The sequence below is a fragment of the Pleurodeles waltl genome, chromosome 5 (assembly GCF_031143425.1).
Source record: "Pleurodeles waltl isolate 20211129_DDA chromosome 5, aPleWal1.hap1.20221129, whole genome shotgun sequence".
NCBI classification, from domain to species: Eukaryota; Metazoa; Chordata; class Amphibia; order Caudata; family Salamandridae; genus Pleurodeles; species Pleurodeles waltl.
In genome coordinates, this window is record NC_090444.1 from 734,500,699 (window position 1) to 734,520,130 (window position 19,432).

The window sequence follows — 19,432 nt, forward strand, 5'->3', positions numbered from 1 at the left end:
GATTCGGTGAGAATGACTCTGAAGCTGCTGGGCCTCATGGCCTCCTGCATTCTGCTAGCTACACATGCCAGATGGCATATGCAGGCTCTGCAATAGAATTGAAGTTCCAGTGGGGACAGCAACAGGGGAATCTCTCCAACATGGTCCAGATCTCGGAGGGGACGATGAAAGATCTGCAGTGGTGGCTTTCGAATCAGGACTGGGTCAACGGTAGATCCCTCTCCCTTCCCCAACCAGATCTGACAGTAGTGACAGACGAGTCACTCCTGTGATGGGATGCCACATGGGAGAGGCGGAGATCAGTGGTCTCTGGTCTCCGGCGGAGTCTGGACTCCACCTCAATCCTTTGGAGCTGTGGGTGATCAGGCTTGCAGTAAAAGCATTCCTTCCCTCTCTCAAAGGGAAAGTGGCGCAGTTGTTCACGGACAACACTATCGCTACGTGGTACTGCAACAAACAGGGCAGAGTCGGGTCTTGGATCTTTGTCAGGAGGCTCCACGCCTCTCGACATGGCAGGCACATCACGGCATTCACCCTGGTGGTTCAACATCTGGCGGGCTCTCTGAACGTCAGAGCAGATGAACTCAGCAGTTTATGCATAGCCAGTCACAAATGGCGTCTCCATCCGGAGGTGGCGCAAGGCCTCTTTCAGCAGTGGGTAGAACCTTGGTTAGATCTGTTCACCTCTGCAGAGAACGCTCAATGTTAGCTGTTTTGCTTGTCGGAGCTCTGCAGTGGTACTTGAAGTTCCAGTGAGCGCAGCATCAGGGGACTCTCTCCGAGGTGGTCCAGATCTTGGCGGGGACTGCAAAAGATCTGCAGTAGTGGCTTTCGAAAGAGGAGTGGATCAAAGGAAAATCCCTCTCTCTCTCCCTTCTCTATCCAAATCTCACTGTAGTTACAGATGTCACTTGTGGGATGGGGCGGCCACTTGGGAGAGGTGGAGATCAGAGGTCGGTTGATTCAATCTCTGCTCCTTTCTCTGAGGCTTTTTTGTTCATCCTTTCTTTAGCTCAGCAGGGTTCTGCTTTGGGCAAAGTTAAAGGATACTTATTTGTTATCTCAGCCTTTCTTAGATTGCCAGACCAACCTTCCCTTTCTAAGTCTCCTATTTTTGGTAAATTCCTTGAGGAACTTACCTATTTGTTTCTCCCACTCCATTTATCATGCCTCAGTGGGACCTCAATCTTGTCCTAACTTCCTTAATGTGTGCTCCTTTTGAGCCATTACCCAATTGTTCTTTGCAGATCCTTACTTTCAAAACTGCATTTCTTCTTGCCATCTCCTCTGCTTGCAGAGTGAGTGATCTTCAAGCTCTTTCTTCAAAGCCCCCATTTTTGTCTGTTCTCCCTGACAAAATGGTGCTATGTACAAGGGCCTCCTTCCTTCCCAGAGTAGTTATACCTTTACATGTAAGCCAGTCCATCACTTTGCCTACTTTTTATGCACCTCCACATCCTTCTCATGTAGAGGAGAAGACTCCATCGGATCCAAAAAGAGCTTTGGCGTTCTACCTCAATCGTACCAAGGATTTCCAGGGGGACGATCAACTCTTTGTTGGATATTTGGATGAGAACATCAAAATGTGCTATGCTTTGGCAAAAAAGCAACCCCCTGAGGGCTTGTGCACTCATTCCACCAGAGCAACTGCTGCTACCACAGCGTTAGCACGCAGAGTTCCTGTCCTAGATATCTGCCATGCAACAACGTGGCCATCCCTGCACATGTTTACATAGCATTACTGCCTGGACAGTTTGGTCCGCAGAGACGGCTACTTTGGTTGTTCTGTCCTGTGGGACTTCATGGTATGAACTTGGCTTGCAGCTCACCATCGGGGTTGGTATTGCTTGGGTATCTGTTGTAAGGTAAGGAATCTGCAACTGGAAGTCTCTATCAGATAAACAAGTTACATGCCTTTTTGTAACGATTTATCTGGTAGAGACATATTTTAGTTGCAGATTCCTTACAGACTCGCCTTCCTTTCCACTTGCAAACCAATTTCTAGGGACAGGGATTCACCATTCAAGACCTTAGCTCTGGCGAACCATTTTCAGTGCTCATCATGGCTCTGTGCTTTGGCGTGGAAAGTCATGAAAAGAAACTGACGTCGCCAAGGCGACGCCCGTGGAGTCGACCGACGCCACCGGACGGCACGTAAGGGTCCTGCTCAAAGAAAAACCTCTGGATCCAGTCTGAGCCTGTGGGAATTTTTGAGGTAAGGAATCTGCAACTAGAATATGTCTCTACCAGACAAATTATTACCGAAGGTAAGTAACTTGTTTGTTAGTGGACACGATATGACGTGTCTTCACTTTGGTCTGCACCAAGACAAGCAGCCTGCAATAGCAGCATGCCATGTGCTTGGTGAAGGGTCCCTTAGGGTGTCATAATTTGTTCTGCATCCCTTAGAGAGACCCCCTTTTGTACCCCAGGTCCTAGGTACCTGGGTTACCATTTACTAGGGACTTGGAGGGTGCTAAAGGGAAAACAACAGTGCAGTTTTAGTGGAAAGAGATCTGGCACTGGGGACCTGGTTAGCAGGAAACCAGTGCACTTTCAGTCAAAACTAAATCAGAAACAAGGCAAAAAGTGGGGGCTAACCATGCCAAAAGGGTGCTTTCCTACATGACCCACCCCCAAACTAAAGAGGATGAAACTAACCTTTCCCAGAGAGTTTTCTCCTAAGTGGAAGAACCTGGAAAGGCCATCTGCACTGGCATGGTCAGCCCCAGGTCTACGTTCCACTGAAAAATCAATTTCCTGTAGGCATATGAACCACCTTAACAGTTTGGGTTTTTGCCCTTCATCTGCATTAGCCATCTGAGAGGCTTTTGTTCAGTTTGAACAAGACAGTGAGAGCTAAACAAGTATGGCCTCTGCTTCTTCAGGGACCAAACCAAAGCAAAGGCTTCCCTTTCAATGGCACTCCAAAGCTGCTCTCTGGGAAGTAACCTCCTGCTAATGAAAGCAACATGTAGGCCTGGGCCATACTCACTGATCGGGGACAGGACTTCTCCTCTCCAGTGTTCAGAAGCATCTCTCTGCACTATGAACTGCTTGGTATAATCTAGAGCTTTTAGAACAGGTGCTGAGCACAGTGCTTCTTTCATGGTGTCAAAGGCCTTTTGGCAGCTCACTGTCCAGTTTAACCTTTTGGGCATCTTTTTGGAGGTGCCGGAATGGTGCCATAACCTTTCATGAACCTCCTATAATACCCAGTCAAGCCAAGGAATCCCCTGACTTGGGTCTGGGTTGTTAGAGCTACCAAGTCTGGAATTGTCTGGATCTTGGGTTTTAGTGGCTGGACTTGGCCTCCACTGACAAGGCGACCCAAGTACACCACCTGGCCCTGCACAATCTGGCACATGTTTGCCTTTGTATGGAGGTCTCCACTTACCAGAGCCTCTAGGACGTTGCCTATGTGGATCAGGTGACCTTCCCAGGTAGAGCTAAACACAGCAGTATCATCAAGATATGCTGCACTGAAATCTTGTAACCCAGCAAGTACTTTGTCCACCAATGTGTGGAAGGCGGCAGGGACATTCTTCAATCCAAAGGGCATACCAGTGAACTGATAATGCCAATCAGGTTTGGAGAATGCTGATTACTCCTTTGCGTCGTGGGTCAGACCTTTTTGCCAGTACCCCGATGTGAGATCAAAAGTACTGAGATGTTTGGCTGCCCCCTAGCCTGTCCATAATTTCATCAGCCCTAGGAAATGGGTGGGCGTCTGTTTTGGTCACAGCACTTGTGGCCCCTATAGTTCGCGCACAACCTCATTTCTTTCTTTCCATCCTGGGAATGAGGCTTGGGGACTAGAACAACTGGGCCGGCCCAGGGCTCTCTAGAGTGCTCAGTGACTCCCAGTTCTAGCATCTTGCTAACTTCAGCTTTGATGCTCTCTTTGACATACCCAGACTGTCTATAGATTTAATTTTTGACAGGCAAGCCGTCCCCAGTGTCCACATCATGTGTACACAAGGTAGTCTGACCAGGGTTCAAAGAGAAGAGCTTAGCATACTGCTGCAAGATTTGCTTGCAGTCTGCTGTTGGTTAGTTAGGGTGTATGAAAAGACCACTCCTTACACTGAGCCATCTTTTGGGTTGCTGGAGAGGATATCAGGTAGAGGTTCACTCTCAGCTTCCTGTCCCTCATCAGTGACCATGAGCATGGTCATCTCAGCTCTGTTGCGATAAAGTTTAAGGCGATAGACATGGATCACTCATTTGTGGTTCCTGCAAGAGCAAAAGTCCACCAGGTAGGTGACTTCCACTTTTCTCTCTCGGATAGGGTTGGGTCCACTACACTTGTCTTGGATAGCCAGAGGAGCCACAGGCTCTAAACCCACACTTTCTGCCCTGGTTGGAACTCCACCAGTGCAGTATTTTGGTCATACCAGAGCTTCTGGAGCTCTTGGCTGGCCTTAAGGTTTGATGATGATTTTTCCATGTTCTCAGCCATTCTGGGGTGAGGGCCGAGTATATAGTCCACAATATCCTGTTTGGATTCTCTGAGAGGTCTCTCCCATCCCTCATTGAAAAGACAACGTGGTTCTCTTACAGGATGCACAAACAGAAGTTCAAAGGGGGGAACACCTACTGCCTTCTGTGACAGTTCCCTGTAAGTGAAAAGCAGGCATGGAAGTAAGACATCCCATCTTCTTCTGAGTTTTTCAGTAAGTCCACCAATCATACATTTCAATGTCTGGTTGACTCTCTCAACAAGGCCATTGGTTTGTGGGTGATAGGAGCTAGTGAACCTATAGATCACCCCACATTTAGCCCACATGTGTTTAAGTTTGTGCCTGTGTCTGACACCACCTCATTTGGAAAGCCCACTTTGGGGAAATATATCAGTGAGGGCTCTAGCTACTGCAGGGGCAGTAGTAGTCCTCCGGGGAATTGCTTCAGGATACCTGGATGCATGATCCACTACGACCGGTGTGAATCTGTTTCGTGATGCAGTTGGAGGGTCCTGGGGTCCAACAATGTCAATCCCTACCCTTTCAAAGGGAACCCCAACCACTGGAAATTGAAGTAAGGGGGGCTTTGGGTGGCCACCTGTCTTGCCACTGGCTTGACATGAGGCACAGGAGTTACAAAACTCCTTTAGTTTCTAGGACATAGCTGTCCAATAGAAGTGGTTCACCAACCTACTCCATGTTTTAGCCTGGCCAAGATGCCCAGGTAGGGGAATATCATGGGCCAAAGTGAGGAGAAACTCTCGTAACTGCTGAGGCACTAACCCTCTCCTAGTGGCACCAGGTTTGGGGTCTCTGGTCTCAATGAAAAGGAGTCCGTCCTCCCAGTAGGTCCTGTGGGAGCCACTGACATCTAGCTTTTCCTGTTTAGCAGCTTTCTGGCTCAGGCCTTCAAGAGTGGGACAGGTCCTCTGCCCTTGGCACAGATCCTTCCTAGAGGGCCTCCCTGGGCCCGAGAGGTCCGCTGTGTAAGCCCCAGGCTCCCGGGACTTAATTCCCTCTGGGGCTAGCAAGTATTCTCCCCGAGGGGAGGGATCCTGATCTGGCAACTGTTTGTGAGCTGGTTTCCTAGAGTTCTTGCCCTTTCTCTTGGTAAGTTGGGCCATTAGCTTTTTTGTGGGGACAGGCAGGAACCTTGCAGTCATGGCACCAAGCCTTTTTTTAATCCCCAGTGTTTCGCTTTGTACCTACTCTTGGACTGTGTGGACTCTTGGGGCCCACCTTCCTGTGCAGGTTTTTAGGGGCCAGGGGCGTTTTGGCATTCTTTTTATTGTCTCCCCTACCAGTAGAAGCTTTAATCACCCTTGTCTTGACCCAGTGGCCTGCCTTCTTCCCCAATGCATGAGGAAAAAGTGAACCTAGGTCTAAATGGTACAGATGTAACTTATCCTGCACACAATTAATCAACCAATGCTCTTTCATCAGTAAATTGTGAAGCCACTCATATTCATGCACATTGTTACTTTAATCAGCTATATAGTGTCTTTACTGAAAAGTCTACAAAATTGATCCAGGACTGACTCTGTTTTTTCAAGTCTCCATGAACTTGATTCTGTAATCTTCAGGAGTGAGTCCAAAGCACTCAATCAGGGTGTCCTTCATGAGGTCATAGGACCTAGCATCTGCCTCATTCAGTGTCAGGAGTCTATCCCTGCACTTTCCTGATAAAATGTCCTAAAGGAGAGAGCCCTAGTGTTGTTTGCTAAGCTCTCTGGAAACACAGACCCTCTCAAAGGCTGTGAATCACTTGGTGATATCATCACTATCTTCATATTTGTGGACAATCCCATTGGGGATTTTAGGGTCAGAGTGTCCTACTCTGTCCCTATTTATAAAGTTGCTGCAAACATTCATGGGTGCTGTGGGAAAGTAGAATCTTGCTGACTTGGTAACCCCCCTTTTTTCCTGGTCTCAGTGTGTTAAGACTGTAGTACACTGGGATCCTGCTCATCAGGGCCCCAGTGCCTGTGCTCTCTCCTCTAAACGTGGTTGCTGTTAAATTTTTACACCCCACAATTGGCATACTGTGAACCCATGTAAGTCCATAGTATATGGTACTTAGGTACCCAGGGCATTGGTACACAAGGGATCTCCCATGGGCTGCAGCATGTATTGTGCTGCACATGGGAGCCCATGCAAACTGTGTCTGCAGGCCTACCACTGCAGCCTGCGTGAAAAGGTGCATGCACCTTTCACTTAGGGTATAAGGCTTGCCATATGTCGCGGTAACTGCATTTTGGACACTAAGTCACCCTTCAGATAGGCCCTCCAGCCCAAGGGCATGGTGCATGTTGCCAAGTGTGAGGGAACCCCTGCTTTAGCCGAGATATCTGATAGAGACTTCTACTTGCAGATTCCTTACCTTTGAATTTCCCCCAGGTGTCAGACTGGATCCAGATATTTTTCTTCGAGCAGTACCCTTGCGCACCACCAGTTAACCCTGCGTCCATCATTGGCGTTGTGCTCACCGTGATGATGTCACGGTCGCATATAGGCGCCACCCGGGGCTCTGATGTCAGTTCATTCTTTCCCTGGCAGCCTAACCAGAGATCCTGAGAAGAGCTACCCTTGGTCACTTTTTGACTGACTTTTCAACCCTTTTGTCAAACCTTTTGACTTCTTGGTGCTATGAGATGTCTTCCGTTAGACCGGTTTCAAGCCGTGTGACTCGTATCACTGCATGATGTCGGTGACCGAGCTGCACCTTGTGTGCCTGTGGTGTCTGGAGCACAACAACGACCCAAAGACATGCTCCGACTGCCGAGCCATCAACCCAAAAGGTTTGAAGAAGTGGTCGCTGAAAGTCATGGAGGCCCGGCAGTTGCCTCCGCATCGCTCCCTGTCTCCCTCAAGGGGAAGGTCACAAGACAGTTAGCGGAGCCATCAGTACTCGTTATCGTCCGACTCCAAATCCCCGAGACGTTCAGGTCACAAGAAGTTGTCGTCGAAGAAGAACAGGCCTTCTTTAATTTCACCCCGTTGCTCGGCCGGTGCAACACGGGAGGAGTGTTGTTCTTCTATGCCTCTGTCCCCGGAGCCTGCTTCTGGGTTGGCTCCGTGCCTCCCTGAGTTTCCCCTTCCCAACTGAGGGAATTTTATGAGGCCTTGCTCCTCACATTTTTGCTGACTGACCCTCCTGCAATGCCCTTGGGCCCAGTAGGGATGGCAGGGCCCCCCTTGGGTTCCGCACTGGCAGCTTTGGCTCCAGGAGGGCACCGCTGGATCCATTTCCAGATACGAGCTGATGCCGGTTTTGCAATTGCGACCTTTCCAGTTGCTGGTACAGAAGTCAACGCTCTAATGTCGTTTGGGCGTGCAATAGATGTAAATTCCCATACTCATTCCCAACTCCAACCCGGAGCAGGATTGACATCCCCCAACACCGATTCTGACTTCGATATGGATATCACTCCCAGGTTGGATCCTGACCCTTATACCTATGGGTATGGGCACGGTGAGAGTGTGGAGGGGTCACTGGACCCTCTAGAATACCAGCTTGAAGAACCTTATATTGACTAGGTTCAGGAATTGGGTGAAGCCAGTGGGTTGGACTCCTCCCCCGACTCTGGTATGCTTTCTCCCCCCTACCGTGGCTACAAAGGAGGGAGCCTCCTACACAATAGTGGTGCAAAGAGCGGCTGAGATCCTCAGCATCAATCTGCTGTCAGTGGTGGTCAGGACTAACCTCTTGACTGAGGTTCTTCGGACTGGGGCTTGAACATCTGAACCCTTGTTGCCCTTCAGTGAGGCCCTCACTGATGTCCTGCTGGGGACTTGGTCTGAAACCCAGAACAGGGGCTCCTGTCAATAGGACAATCACCTGCTGCCATAGACCTGCTCCTAACAATGCTAAATTCCTGACCCAGCACCCTACACCGAGAGCTTAGACATTCAGGCTTCTTCCTCTTCAGGTGCATTCCCTTCTTCACCCCAAACAGGGAATCAAAAAGGCTGGACCAACTTGGGAAGAAAATATTCTCTTCCTCCAGAAAAGGCATTGCGGGTCTATGAACACTGCATGCCTTTTGGGCTGTTACACCCATACTTAATGAGCTACTGTCGTGCAGGTGCTGCCATAGCTCCCGAAGGAGGTCTGGGCCATTCTCTCCCAAACAGTTGATGGTTGGAGAGAAGTAGCCAAGTTCACAATTCGATGTGGACTGGACACCAATGACTCACTCGGTAGGTTGGTTGCCTCGACAGTGATCCTTCCCCGCCACACTTGTTTGAGGATGTCTAGCTTTTGGGGGGATGTCCAGAAATCGCTCATGGACATACCATTCTATGGCACCCATCTCTTTAGACACTAAGCGGACTCTGCGCTTGAGCGCATTAAGGAGTTCCCGGTTACAGCTTGCGCCCTTGGCATTGCAGCTGCTCCTCTTCCCTCTGTCTGCCCCTTTTGTGGTTACTGAAGGGCCAACCAACTGGGTCCATTTCCCTGCAGCCACCTTGACGCACATGCCGCCCAGCCTCTGCGTGGCTGAGGATTCAATGTCCCTGTGGCTCAGGGAGCCAGGGGTCGGCCCAGTCAATCATCTCCCCACCCTGCTGCAGCCTCCAAAACTTCCTAGTCTGTTGTCCCATTACGGACCAGTTAGAGGCAGGATTCACGATCACATGCCCCACTGGGAATCCATCACGACGGACAGGTAGGTTTTGCAAATTGTCTAAAGGGGTAACTCCTTCCCTTTGAGTCTATCCCTCCTGCCATGCCACCATCCTGCAGTCAGGTGATGGTGGATCACTTGGCACTTCTCCGAGAGGAGGTTACGGCTCTCTTGGCCAAGGGAGCCATAGAGAGAGAGTATCTGGGCCAGAAGTAGGTTGTTGACAAGGACCTTTGTCTTATCTTAGACCTCCAGGCCCTCAATCTCTTCCTCAGGAAGGGGAAGTTCAGAATGCTCACTGTGGCTCGTGTCCTTACTACCCTGGAGACTGGATGGTAGTGTTGTACTTGCATGGCACCTATTTTCATATTCCCGTCCTGCCTGCTCACAGTCGTTACTTGTGGTAGGCCACAAACACTTTCAGTTCACCGGGCTCCCCTTTGGCCTTACCAGCGCTCTTCTAGTGTTCAAGAAAGTGTTGGTGGTGGTGAAAGCTCATCTGCGCCAACTAGAGGTTTCAGCCTTACCTTACCTCGACAACTGGCTGTTGAAGGCGGGCTCGCCCCAGGCTTTTGTCTCCCACCTCTAGACTATGGCGAACTTTCTACATTCACTGGTGTTCACGGTAAATGTGCCTAAGTCACACCTGACTTGCTCTAAGACACTTCCTTTCATCGGAGCTGTTCTGGACACAGTGCAGTTTCTGACCTGTCCTCTCGAGCGGCGAATCCAGGATATTCAAACTATGATACTGATGTTTCAGCCGCTATCCTGGATTTCGGTGAGAATGACTCTGAGGTTGCTGGGCCTCATGGCCTCCTGCAACTCCTGGTCACACAGGCCAGATGGGATATGCAGGCTCTGCAGTGGGACCTGTAGTTCCAGTGGGCGCAGTTTCAGGGGAATTCCTCTGACGTGGTCCAGATCTTGGAGGGAACTCTGCAAGATCTGCAGTGGTGGCTAACAAATCAAGATTGGGTTTGAGGCGGATCCCTCTCCCTTCCCCAACCAGATCAGACAGTAGTGACAGATGTGTCACTCCTGGGATGGGGAGATTACATGAGAGACGGCGATCAGAGGCGTCTGGTCTCCAGCCGAGTCCAGGCTCCACATCAGCCTTCTGGAGCTCAGGGTGATCAGGCTTGCATTGAAGGCCTTCCTTCCCTCTCTCAAAGGGAAAGTGGTTCAGGTGTTCACGGACAACATCACCGCCATGTGGTACTGCAACAAGCATTGCCGAGTGAGGTTGTGGACACTATGTCAAGAGGCCCTGCATCTCTGGTCATTGCTGGGGGGTCGGGCATGTCCAGGCTGGCTTTCTTACGCCAGAGCAGGCAAACTTAGCCGTCAATGCATGGTCGATCAGGAATGGCGAATCCAACTGGAGGTGGCGCAAAGTCTCTTTCAGCAGTAGGGAGAGCCTTAGTCAGATGTGTTCACCTCTACAGAGAATGCGCAATTTCAGCTGTTTTGCGCATTGGAGTTTCCAAGGTGTCACTCGTTTGGCGACTCTTTTCGTCTTGAGTGGAACTCAGGCCTCCTCTAGGCTTTTCTGCCAATACCACTTCTGCCCAGAGTTCTCAAGAAGATCAAGAACAACTGGGCCCAAGTAATTCTTGTGGCTCTGGACTGGGCACTGAGAGTATGGTATCCCGAGCTTCTGAGCATGACCATCGATCCTCCACTCAGGCTGCCTCTTCGGGAGGATCTTCTGTTGCAGCAGCAAGGGAGGGTTTTCCACCCAAACTGTCCAGTCTCTGTCTTCTTGCGTGCGGATTGAGCTGCAGCAGTTGACAGGTTTCGACCTTCCACTCTGAAGTCTGTGATGTTATCTTGACAGCCAGGCATCTTTCCACCAAAATTGTATACAGCTGTTGTTGACATACATTTGTGGTGTACCAACAAAATTGTTGATCCCCTTTCTTGCACCTCTGTCCAAGGTTCTTGTATTTATTCTCTCTTTTGCCCAGCAGAGCTCTACTTTGGGCACCCTTAAGGGTTATCTGTCTGCACTATCTGCCTTCCTCAAACTTCCTGATCAACCCTCCTTTTTTCAATCTCCCATTGTTGTGAGATTCCTCAAAGGTCTTTTTATGACCACTTCTTTTGGTAAGTGGGCATAACCCTAGTGACCTAATTCCTTCCTAACCAAGATGGGGGAATTTATAAAGTGGTGTCCACTTCAGATGGTCCACTGTAGGTGTGGGACTGGCAGGAAGTGGACACACCTCCTAATCTGCCTAATTGTCGAGCCTGTCTTGCAGCCAAAAATGGGGTCAGGACAGGGGAGTTTGTCATCTCCGCCATTTGGAGAGCCCTGGGTCACATTACAAAGGTGGCTAGGCCTTTGAAGCCTCCTGTCCTAGATGTCCATCCTACTTGGAGGAGGTGTCATCACCTCCTTCCAGTGAAGGCTTTTGTCTCTGTACCCAGACAGAGGTGGCTTTCACCTTGGGGGGTCAGAAACGTGGCTAAGGTGGCTGAACTGGTCAAGACCAGTCAATTAACACACTAGCAGTTGGTAGGTTTTCAGGGAGCACCTCTAAGGTGTCCTCTGGGTGCATGTATTGGTGAATCCAACACTGGCATCAGTGTAAGTTCACCTAGACAAGATGTTTGTTACCAAACATTCTCTCTTCAGTGAGGCCATCATGTTGCTGGGGAACTCATAGTGACAAGTGTCCAGCACATGTATTTGAAATGGCTTTCCTTGTCACTTATTATGTCGGAGAATCGACAAAGACATAGCAGGGGCATATCTGCTCTTGCAGATATACCCTCACATGTAATACAGTACGCCCTGCCTTAGGGCTGTAAGGCCTGCTAGAGGGGTGACTTACATATATTGCATGCTGTGTTAGGGAACATGGCACACAGGCTATGTGCCATGTTTTGTTTTCACTTTGGTCTGCAACAAGACATGCAGACTGCCATGTGTGTGGTGAGGGGTCCCTTCTGGTAGCACAATTCGTGCTGCAGCCCTTTGATACCCAGACCCTAGGTACCATTTACTAGTGACTTTTAAAGGCTGTAAAGGTTTTGCCAATTGAGGGAAACGACTGTGCACTTTTAGGGGGAAGAGATCTCTCACCGGGGACCTGGTTAGCAGGAGCCCAGTGCACTTTCAGTTGATATTACATCAGATACCAGGCAAAAAGTGAGGAGCTAACCATGCAAAAAGTGGTGCTTTCCTACAGAAGGGGAGTTCATTCCAGTGTTTGGTCACCAAAACCGAACTAGCCGAACGACCACGCTTCCTTTGCTTAGTATGTGGAGTAACTAAAATCTGGACAGACTTCAAGCGTGAGGCCCTTAGTGGACAATATTCTTGTAGCCTGTTGGAAAGGTATTTAGGTCCGGCCTTGTAGAATGCTCAGTGCTCAAAAGTCAGCGCTTTAAAAATATCCCATTTTCTCAACGGTAGTCAGTGCAATTGGTTATGGTAGTAGGACAATGAAGCACATTCAGGAAGCTTAAACAGAAGACGGCTTGCCGTAATCTGCACAATTTGCAGCTGCTTTGTTTGGTAATCCAGGATCCCCAGACAGAGACCATTGGCATATTCTAATCTGGAGAGAATCCGGGCCCGGACTACTAATTTCTGAGCTTGACATTTTGGAATGAGCTTGCATTCTAAGTATCCATTAAGAAGCTTTTACATCTGCAGAAATCTGGGCTTTAAAAGAGAGGTGAGCATCAAAAAACAAGCCTAAGTTTTTTGCCACCTCTGTAGGAGGAGACGGTATTGTGCAACTACTCGTCCAAGCACCCAACCAACCAGGAATAGGGTTAGAGCCAAAGAGCTGGTATTAGTTTTGGCTTTAAGGCACCCCATCACAGTCACAATACAAGCTGAAATGTTTTCCTTGGCTTCTTCCTTCATAGGTCAGCAAAAGCTTGGTGTCGTTTGCATATGAGAATAACAGAGGATTCAATCAGAAATACAAGCTGTAACATAAAAATATTAAAAAGTGTAGGGTTCAGGGCAGAGCCCTGATGTACCCCTCACTTAAGAGTCTTCACCTCAGAGAAGAACGACTTAAGCCACACAGTTTGTTCTCTGTGAACTAAAAAGGAACAAAGCCAGTCTAAGGCCGCCCCATCAAACCCAGTAGGAACAAGGAGCTGAAACAGGGTCTCATGTGAGTCCATGCCAAACACTGTGGAAAGGTATAACAAGGTCTGGGCGGCGTTTTAGCCAGAGTACACATTTAGATTATTGGAGTCAGTTATTTCCATGAGGACTGTCTCCATGCTGTGATGGGCCCTGAAATCGGATTCTGATGGAGGAAGAAGATTGAAAGTGTCCAAAATGTAGCTAATTGGGTGTTAATAATCTTTTCTAGTGACTTTGAAAACCTTGGGAGCAGAGAAATGGGTCTCAAGTTAGGGTTGCGGGATGAGTGCTTTTTTAATGAGAGGGATGGCATTCATTCTTTTCCAAGAATTGGGAACTGTCCCTGACTGCCGTTAGACAGTGAGGAGTTCAAGATATATTGGATTTAGGCTGTCACCTAGTTGCCTTAGACTATTAGGAGAGAATGGGTCCATAGGAGAGCTTAACTTGCATTTTGTTCGGCAACTTTTCAATTCCTCTTCAGCGAGTGGAATTATGTGCAACAGTTTGCCTTGAACTGAGGACTTTATTGGACAAGGTACCACACATATAGACACATTCATGTTCAACCTCAAGAGGTTCGACTGAATCTTTATAATTTAATCCTCAAAGAATAAGCTCAGCCTAGCACATAAGTAGGAGTTGATTTCAAGGGGGGAGGGAACCTTACTTGTAGCCAGCATTTTAACTTATAGAGGTTTTCAGTTGTGTTGGAGGCAATATGAAGGAGACAACCCTTAAGAACACAACTCTTTTGCATAATTTTCAGCATTCCTTTGATCATAATGAAATCTTCAATTTCTCACAGAAGCCCTTTTGTGCATTGCTTACTTGTTTTTATATAATACATGAAATGCATTTGGCGAGAATATTTGTACAGCTTACTTCTTTTATCTTGGTTCTTCCTGCAGCCTCTATAACAAGTTTCCTTACTGTCCTTGCTTGGTATCCCAATACGTTGTTACGGACTTGGTGCCTTGTACTTCATAGCCTAACGCTCATGACGAACATGCAACTGAATTGTAAGTCTCATTTTGATGTTTTTTTATAGTTATTTTTATAATTTTACTTAGTGACAGACATTCAATCTGAATGGATATAATGCACATTGATGTATGGCTACAACATTGATATTAAATTGCATCTTTTTGACCCTCAAATTATTACTAAAAAGTTCTTAGAATGTTAAGCAAATGTTTGCACTTGCATATAATTCAGAATTAAAGTTTACATATGTTAATTGAATAAACTAATGGGTAACTGTGGTTGTGCGACCAACCCCAAACCAGTTGCACAGTAAAGTGCAGGTTTAGTCCTGTGTTGTCGCTTGAGAAAGCCTGGAATCTTGCAATACCATAATTTCCCAAAAGAATGCCTCCTGAGACGTCCATGGGAATAATTGTCCTGCAAGTGTTTCTGCGCGTTAAGTAACTGTTGGAATAGTGTGTATCACATGGTTTGGTTCTTGTGACATTAAAAACCCATTTAAGAATCAGCCACAAGATGTGTTTTTAACCCAGAGTCAAAAGTTCTATTATAGTACTTTTTCAAGTTAGAGTTGCTGATTTTTACTAATAGCTTTGCTTGGCCCTCCCAAATAACGGTCAATCCAATTTATATTGATATGAATTAATGGTGAAGGATGTGAAAAATTATATAGAGGGCAGATCCAAAAGGCTCTTTTCCATTATATTTCACAAAGCAACAGGGAAAAAAAGCCTAGACACTTAAATACCATACTTAGCTTTGTGGTAGCACTCGTTGAGGTATGTGTGTTTCCTGTGATTGGTGCACTTTGAGCAGTTTTTTTAAAATTACCCAAAAACGGAGTAAGAAAATGTCTCATATTTAGGGAAAATGGTTTTCAGAATACCGGCAACAAGTTACTTCCTGAAGAGACATTATGGTTATGACCAAACACACAAAATCTGACATTCTCCAGTTTTGGTTAGCTCCCTAACCCAACCGTCTGGTTAACCACAAGGTCATGTTGTAGCTTATCAAGAACTCCCAATAATGAAATAAACATGCAGACTCTTCTTGCCAATGCAAAGAAAATATTTACTAACTGTTGCGACAGGGAGAAAAACACTGCAAACTGCACCTCACCACTGCTCAAACTACCACTCGGGTTTTTCTCAAATGTCTGTTTTCAGGCAGTCCTTTTTATACAAATCAATACAATACCTTATTACACATAGTAACTAATAGTTGAGTTATAAGTTACAGATTTAAGACGGAAAACACTCAGACTTGTGACCTCATAACCCTGAATTCCTGAACTAAACCATTACACAATTGTTCATCATACTTCTGACAATGCTTAAAGGTAGATGCAATTTACTAATAGTGTGTTCTGGCAGTGCTGTGTGCCCAAGACCTTTGTGTGCTCAGAACCTAGTTTCTCCCTGCACCCAATGTTTAATGAAGCACCTGTACACTCTGGGCTAATTTGATTATGAACCCATTGTCGAATCAGGCCACAATCTGTTTGAAGGCATGGAGTATGCACCTGGGGGACTTGTGTGTTGATGTCATAAATGCTTTGAAGAGTGTTTGACATGAGGTGGTCTTTAACTGAAAATCCTTTCAGATTTCCTATTCCACTAAATTCTTAAGTGAACTTTTCACCTTGCTCGTGTCATTGTGGGATTTGGGCCTAAACTGGTTTTTGAATATGAACTGATGTGTGGTTTCTGATGTTGCATGATATATTCATGTTTCATATTTTCTATAGCATGTTTATTTTTTACATTTACTACAACATTCCCCTCTCTAGTTGATCTTTAGATCTTGGTCTGTCCTTAGCACCAGGTGAACCACATTGCCCTGAGGAATCTACTACTTGTGTTTGTGTCCTAACTGAAAACATACCTCCCTCCTTAGTGCCTATTCTCCTAGCACATGCCAAGGTAACTTGTATCATAAAGTATGTTAGTGGGAAGATCACAGTCATTGGTAACAAAGCTCCCAGTAATCCAGGCATCCAGGATGGCAGCGAATCAAATCAACCATTAAACCTACTATCTGGGGCACCTCTTCTATCATTTTAGTTTGTAAACTATGCAGTGTCTGTATTGCCTCTGACAAAGTTAAATTTTCTGCATCATTTGCTAGAATTAAAGTGTAGGACAACGCAGTTCCTATTTTCTTGCATACCACTCCTTTCATGGCTATCACAATGTCCAGTACATAAAGGTGTTGCAGCACCATCATTCTTAGGGCATGCAGTTCTTCTTTTATGGCTTTGAAGCCATCATTGGTGGTGTTGATGACCTTGAGAAGTTCCCACCTTGTGATCTGGAGTCAACAAGCTGTTGCTTTAGCTTGGACAAATGGCAAGATGCTCCAGAAGATTAGGTCATCGTTGCTGAACAGGCGCTACTCTTGGGGAACTTCATTCCAGGTGCTTGTGCCATAATACTATGCAGTTCAGTTCCTTTGGCTGTGACGTAGCAAGGTCGTTTGATCGCTCATGGGGTGTTCATGCAAATCAGATATGTTTATTCCAGGAATGACCAAAACTGGAGCATGCAAAGTCAGTGTGGAACTAATACCTCCCCAACTGTGTGGTAACTGGGCATGCAGCAGTTCTCCACACTACCAGAAGAAATCCATAAGGCTGGAGGTGCCCCCACTGCATGTTGACGTGGAAGACTGGGACCTTACAGCCAATATTTCAACCTTCGTCAATGGTTCTATTTCCCCTAAAAATACAATGAAACAGAAGTTAGTTTCATTACAGTCTGGGGACTTAGGCCCTCATTACGACCCTGGCTGTCGGTGCAATGATGGCGGTAAGACCGCAAACAGGCCGGTGGTCATTACCACCACATTATGAAATTGGCGGTGTGGCATATGCCAACCCGCCAATGTACCGCACTGTCCGCCACGGCGATAACGACCGCCGGGCTGGAGACGATGGTCTCCAGCCCGGCGGCTTTCACTAGTCCGCCGGTGGTATCAGGACCCCACATACCGCCATGGATTTTGTGGTGTTTTGAACCACCACGAATTCCGTGGCGGTAGGCTCTATCAGTGCCAGGGACTTTGTTCCCTGGCACTTATTGTGGTCTCCCCCTCCCGAGTCCACCCCCAACACCCACGACCCCCGTACCACTCCCCAAAGGTAGTAGGACCCCCCCAAATCCCTCTTCACGCATGCTCACACACATACACTCGCACACATGCACACACGTAACATTTCCCCTACACACATACCACCTCATGCATACATACACGCACTCACACACCCCCTCTACACACTCACACGCACACCCCCATGCATTCACACACCACACAACACCCCCCCCCCCCCCTAATGGACGATCACCTTACCAACACTGGCGGTCTTCGGCCCGGTGGAACCTCAGCAGTCTTTGCAAAAGACCACTGAGGTTGAAATGAGGGCCTTAGTGTTATCTACCCAAGTATAACGCAGAATATTTTCATCCCAGGTAAATTTACATTTCTTTATTGCAACCTGGCTGATATCAGTGTCATTCCAAAAAGACATAGTCCTACAGGGAAATTAAATGTTGTGATGTCATTGGTCATGTGCAAAGACTGACTCTGTCACTCTAAACCCTGGCCTCCAGACAATCTTGGGGTGAAGGGTTCAGAAAATAATTGTTGGTGGGTGTGTTACTCCTAGAAAGCCTAGATCTAGGACCATCTGGGCCATACAGTGGTGGGGTGACCTGTTTTTTCCCATGCCTGATATTTCTTCCCTGATGTCCTGCCTAACTGTGAGAATGTATAGTACTTCTGGTAAAGTGTTGTATTTTGTGCCATTAACGAGTAAGTGTTCTACTTAGATATCAGTTTAACCTCATGTGGACCTTAATTCTGCACAAGTACAGATGTAATAAACATTGAGCTATGTTTGGGCTACTTGTTTCGTGGAGGGCAATCTTTCTGAACCAGTAGCATGAGCAATAGGGGAGCACACAAAGCACAACTCATTTGTGGTCTGTAGGCAAATGCCACTGTTGGCATGGTCACTCCCCACTTTTGTCTAGTGTTTATGCCAGCTTTGATTGGAAGTGTGCTGGGACTCTGCTAACCAGGCCCCAGCACCAGTGTTCCTTTCCTAAAACCTTACCTTTTGTTTCCACAATTGGCACAGCCCTGGCACACTGTTAAGTCCCTTGTAAAAGGTACTCCTGGTACCAAGGGCCCTGTGGCTAGGGAAGGTCCCTAAGGGCTGCAGCATGTATTATGCCACCCTCAGGGACCCCTCACTCAGTACATGCACACTGCTTTGCAGCTTGTGTGTGCTAGTGGGGAGAAAAGACAGTCAACGTGGCACTCCCCTCAGAGTGCCATGCCCACAAACCACTGCCTGTGGCATAGGTAAATCCTCCCTCTAGCAGGCCTTACAGCCCTAAGGCATAGAGCACTATACCACAGGCGAGGGCATAGCTGCATGAGCTCAGTTCTTAGACATTGTAAGTGCAGGGTAGCCATACTTAGTATGTCGTCTGGGAGTTTGTCATTACGAACTCCACAGCACCATAGTGACTACACTAAATACTGGGAAGTTTGGTATCAAACTTTCTCAGCACAATAAACCCGCACTGATGCCAGTGTGGGATTTATTGAAAAAGAGATGCCTCCTGTATGTTAGCCCCCAACTGCTAGTGCAAGGCTGACCGGTCTGTGCCAGCATGCCACTTCCAGACGAGTTTTTGATCCACATGGAGTGAGTGCCTTTGTGCATTCTGTGGTCAGAAACAAAGCCTGTCCTGGGTGGAGGTGCTTCACACCTCCACCTGCAGGAGCTGTAACATCTGGCGGTGAACCTCAAAGACTCAAGCTTGGTGTTACAACGCCCAGGGCACTCCAGCTAGTGGAGATGCCCCCCCTCACTAAACCCCCCCCCCCCCCGACGAGCCCCCACTTTTGGCGGCAAGTCCAGAGGGATAATGAGAAAAACAAGGAGGAGTCACCGCCTCGGCCAGGACCACTCCTAAAATGTCCAGAGCTGAAGTGGCCCCCTCCTTGAGAAATCCTCCATCTTACTTTGTAGGATTGGGACCAATAGGGATGTGCCCCTCTCCCCAGAGGGAGTGGACACAAGGCGGGTTTAGCCACCCTCAGGGGCAGTAGCCATTAGCTACTGCCCTCTGACCCTAACACACCCCTAAATTTAGTATTTAATGGCGACCCTGAATCCAGCTCTTCAGATTCCTGACAAACTCAAGAAAGAAGGACTGATGAGT

The 19,432-nt window shown here is 47.6% G+C and overlaps 1 protein-coding gene across 4 annotated transcripts in view; it reads left to right on the plus strand.

Moving 5' to 3' along the window:
* The window catches only part of BIRC6 (baculoviral IAP repeat containing 6), a 1,722,273-nt gene that overhangs the window by 1,083,041 nt on the left and 619,800 nt on the right, over positions 1 to 19,432 (plus strand). For all 4 annotated transcript variants that reach the window (XM_069234691.1, XM_069234693.1, XM_069234692.1 and 1 more), the window contains one exon: positions 14,120 to 14,230. In XM_069234691.1, the coding sequence (XP_069090792.1) occupies positions 14,120 to 14,230 (111 nt within the window). The remainder of the gene's footprint in view (positions 1 to 14,119; positions 14,231 to 19,432) is intronic.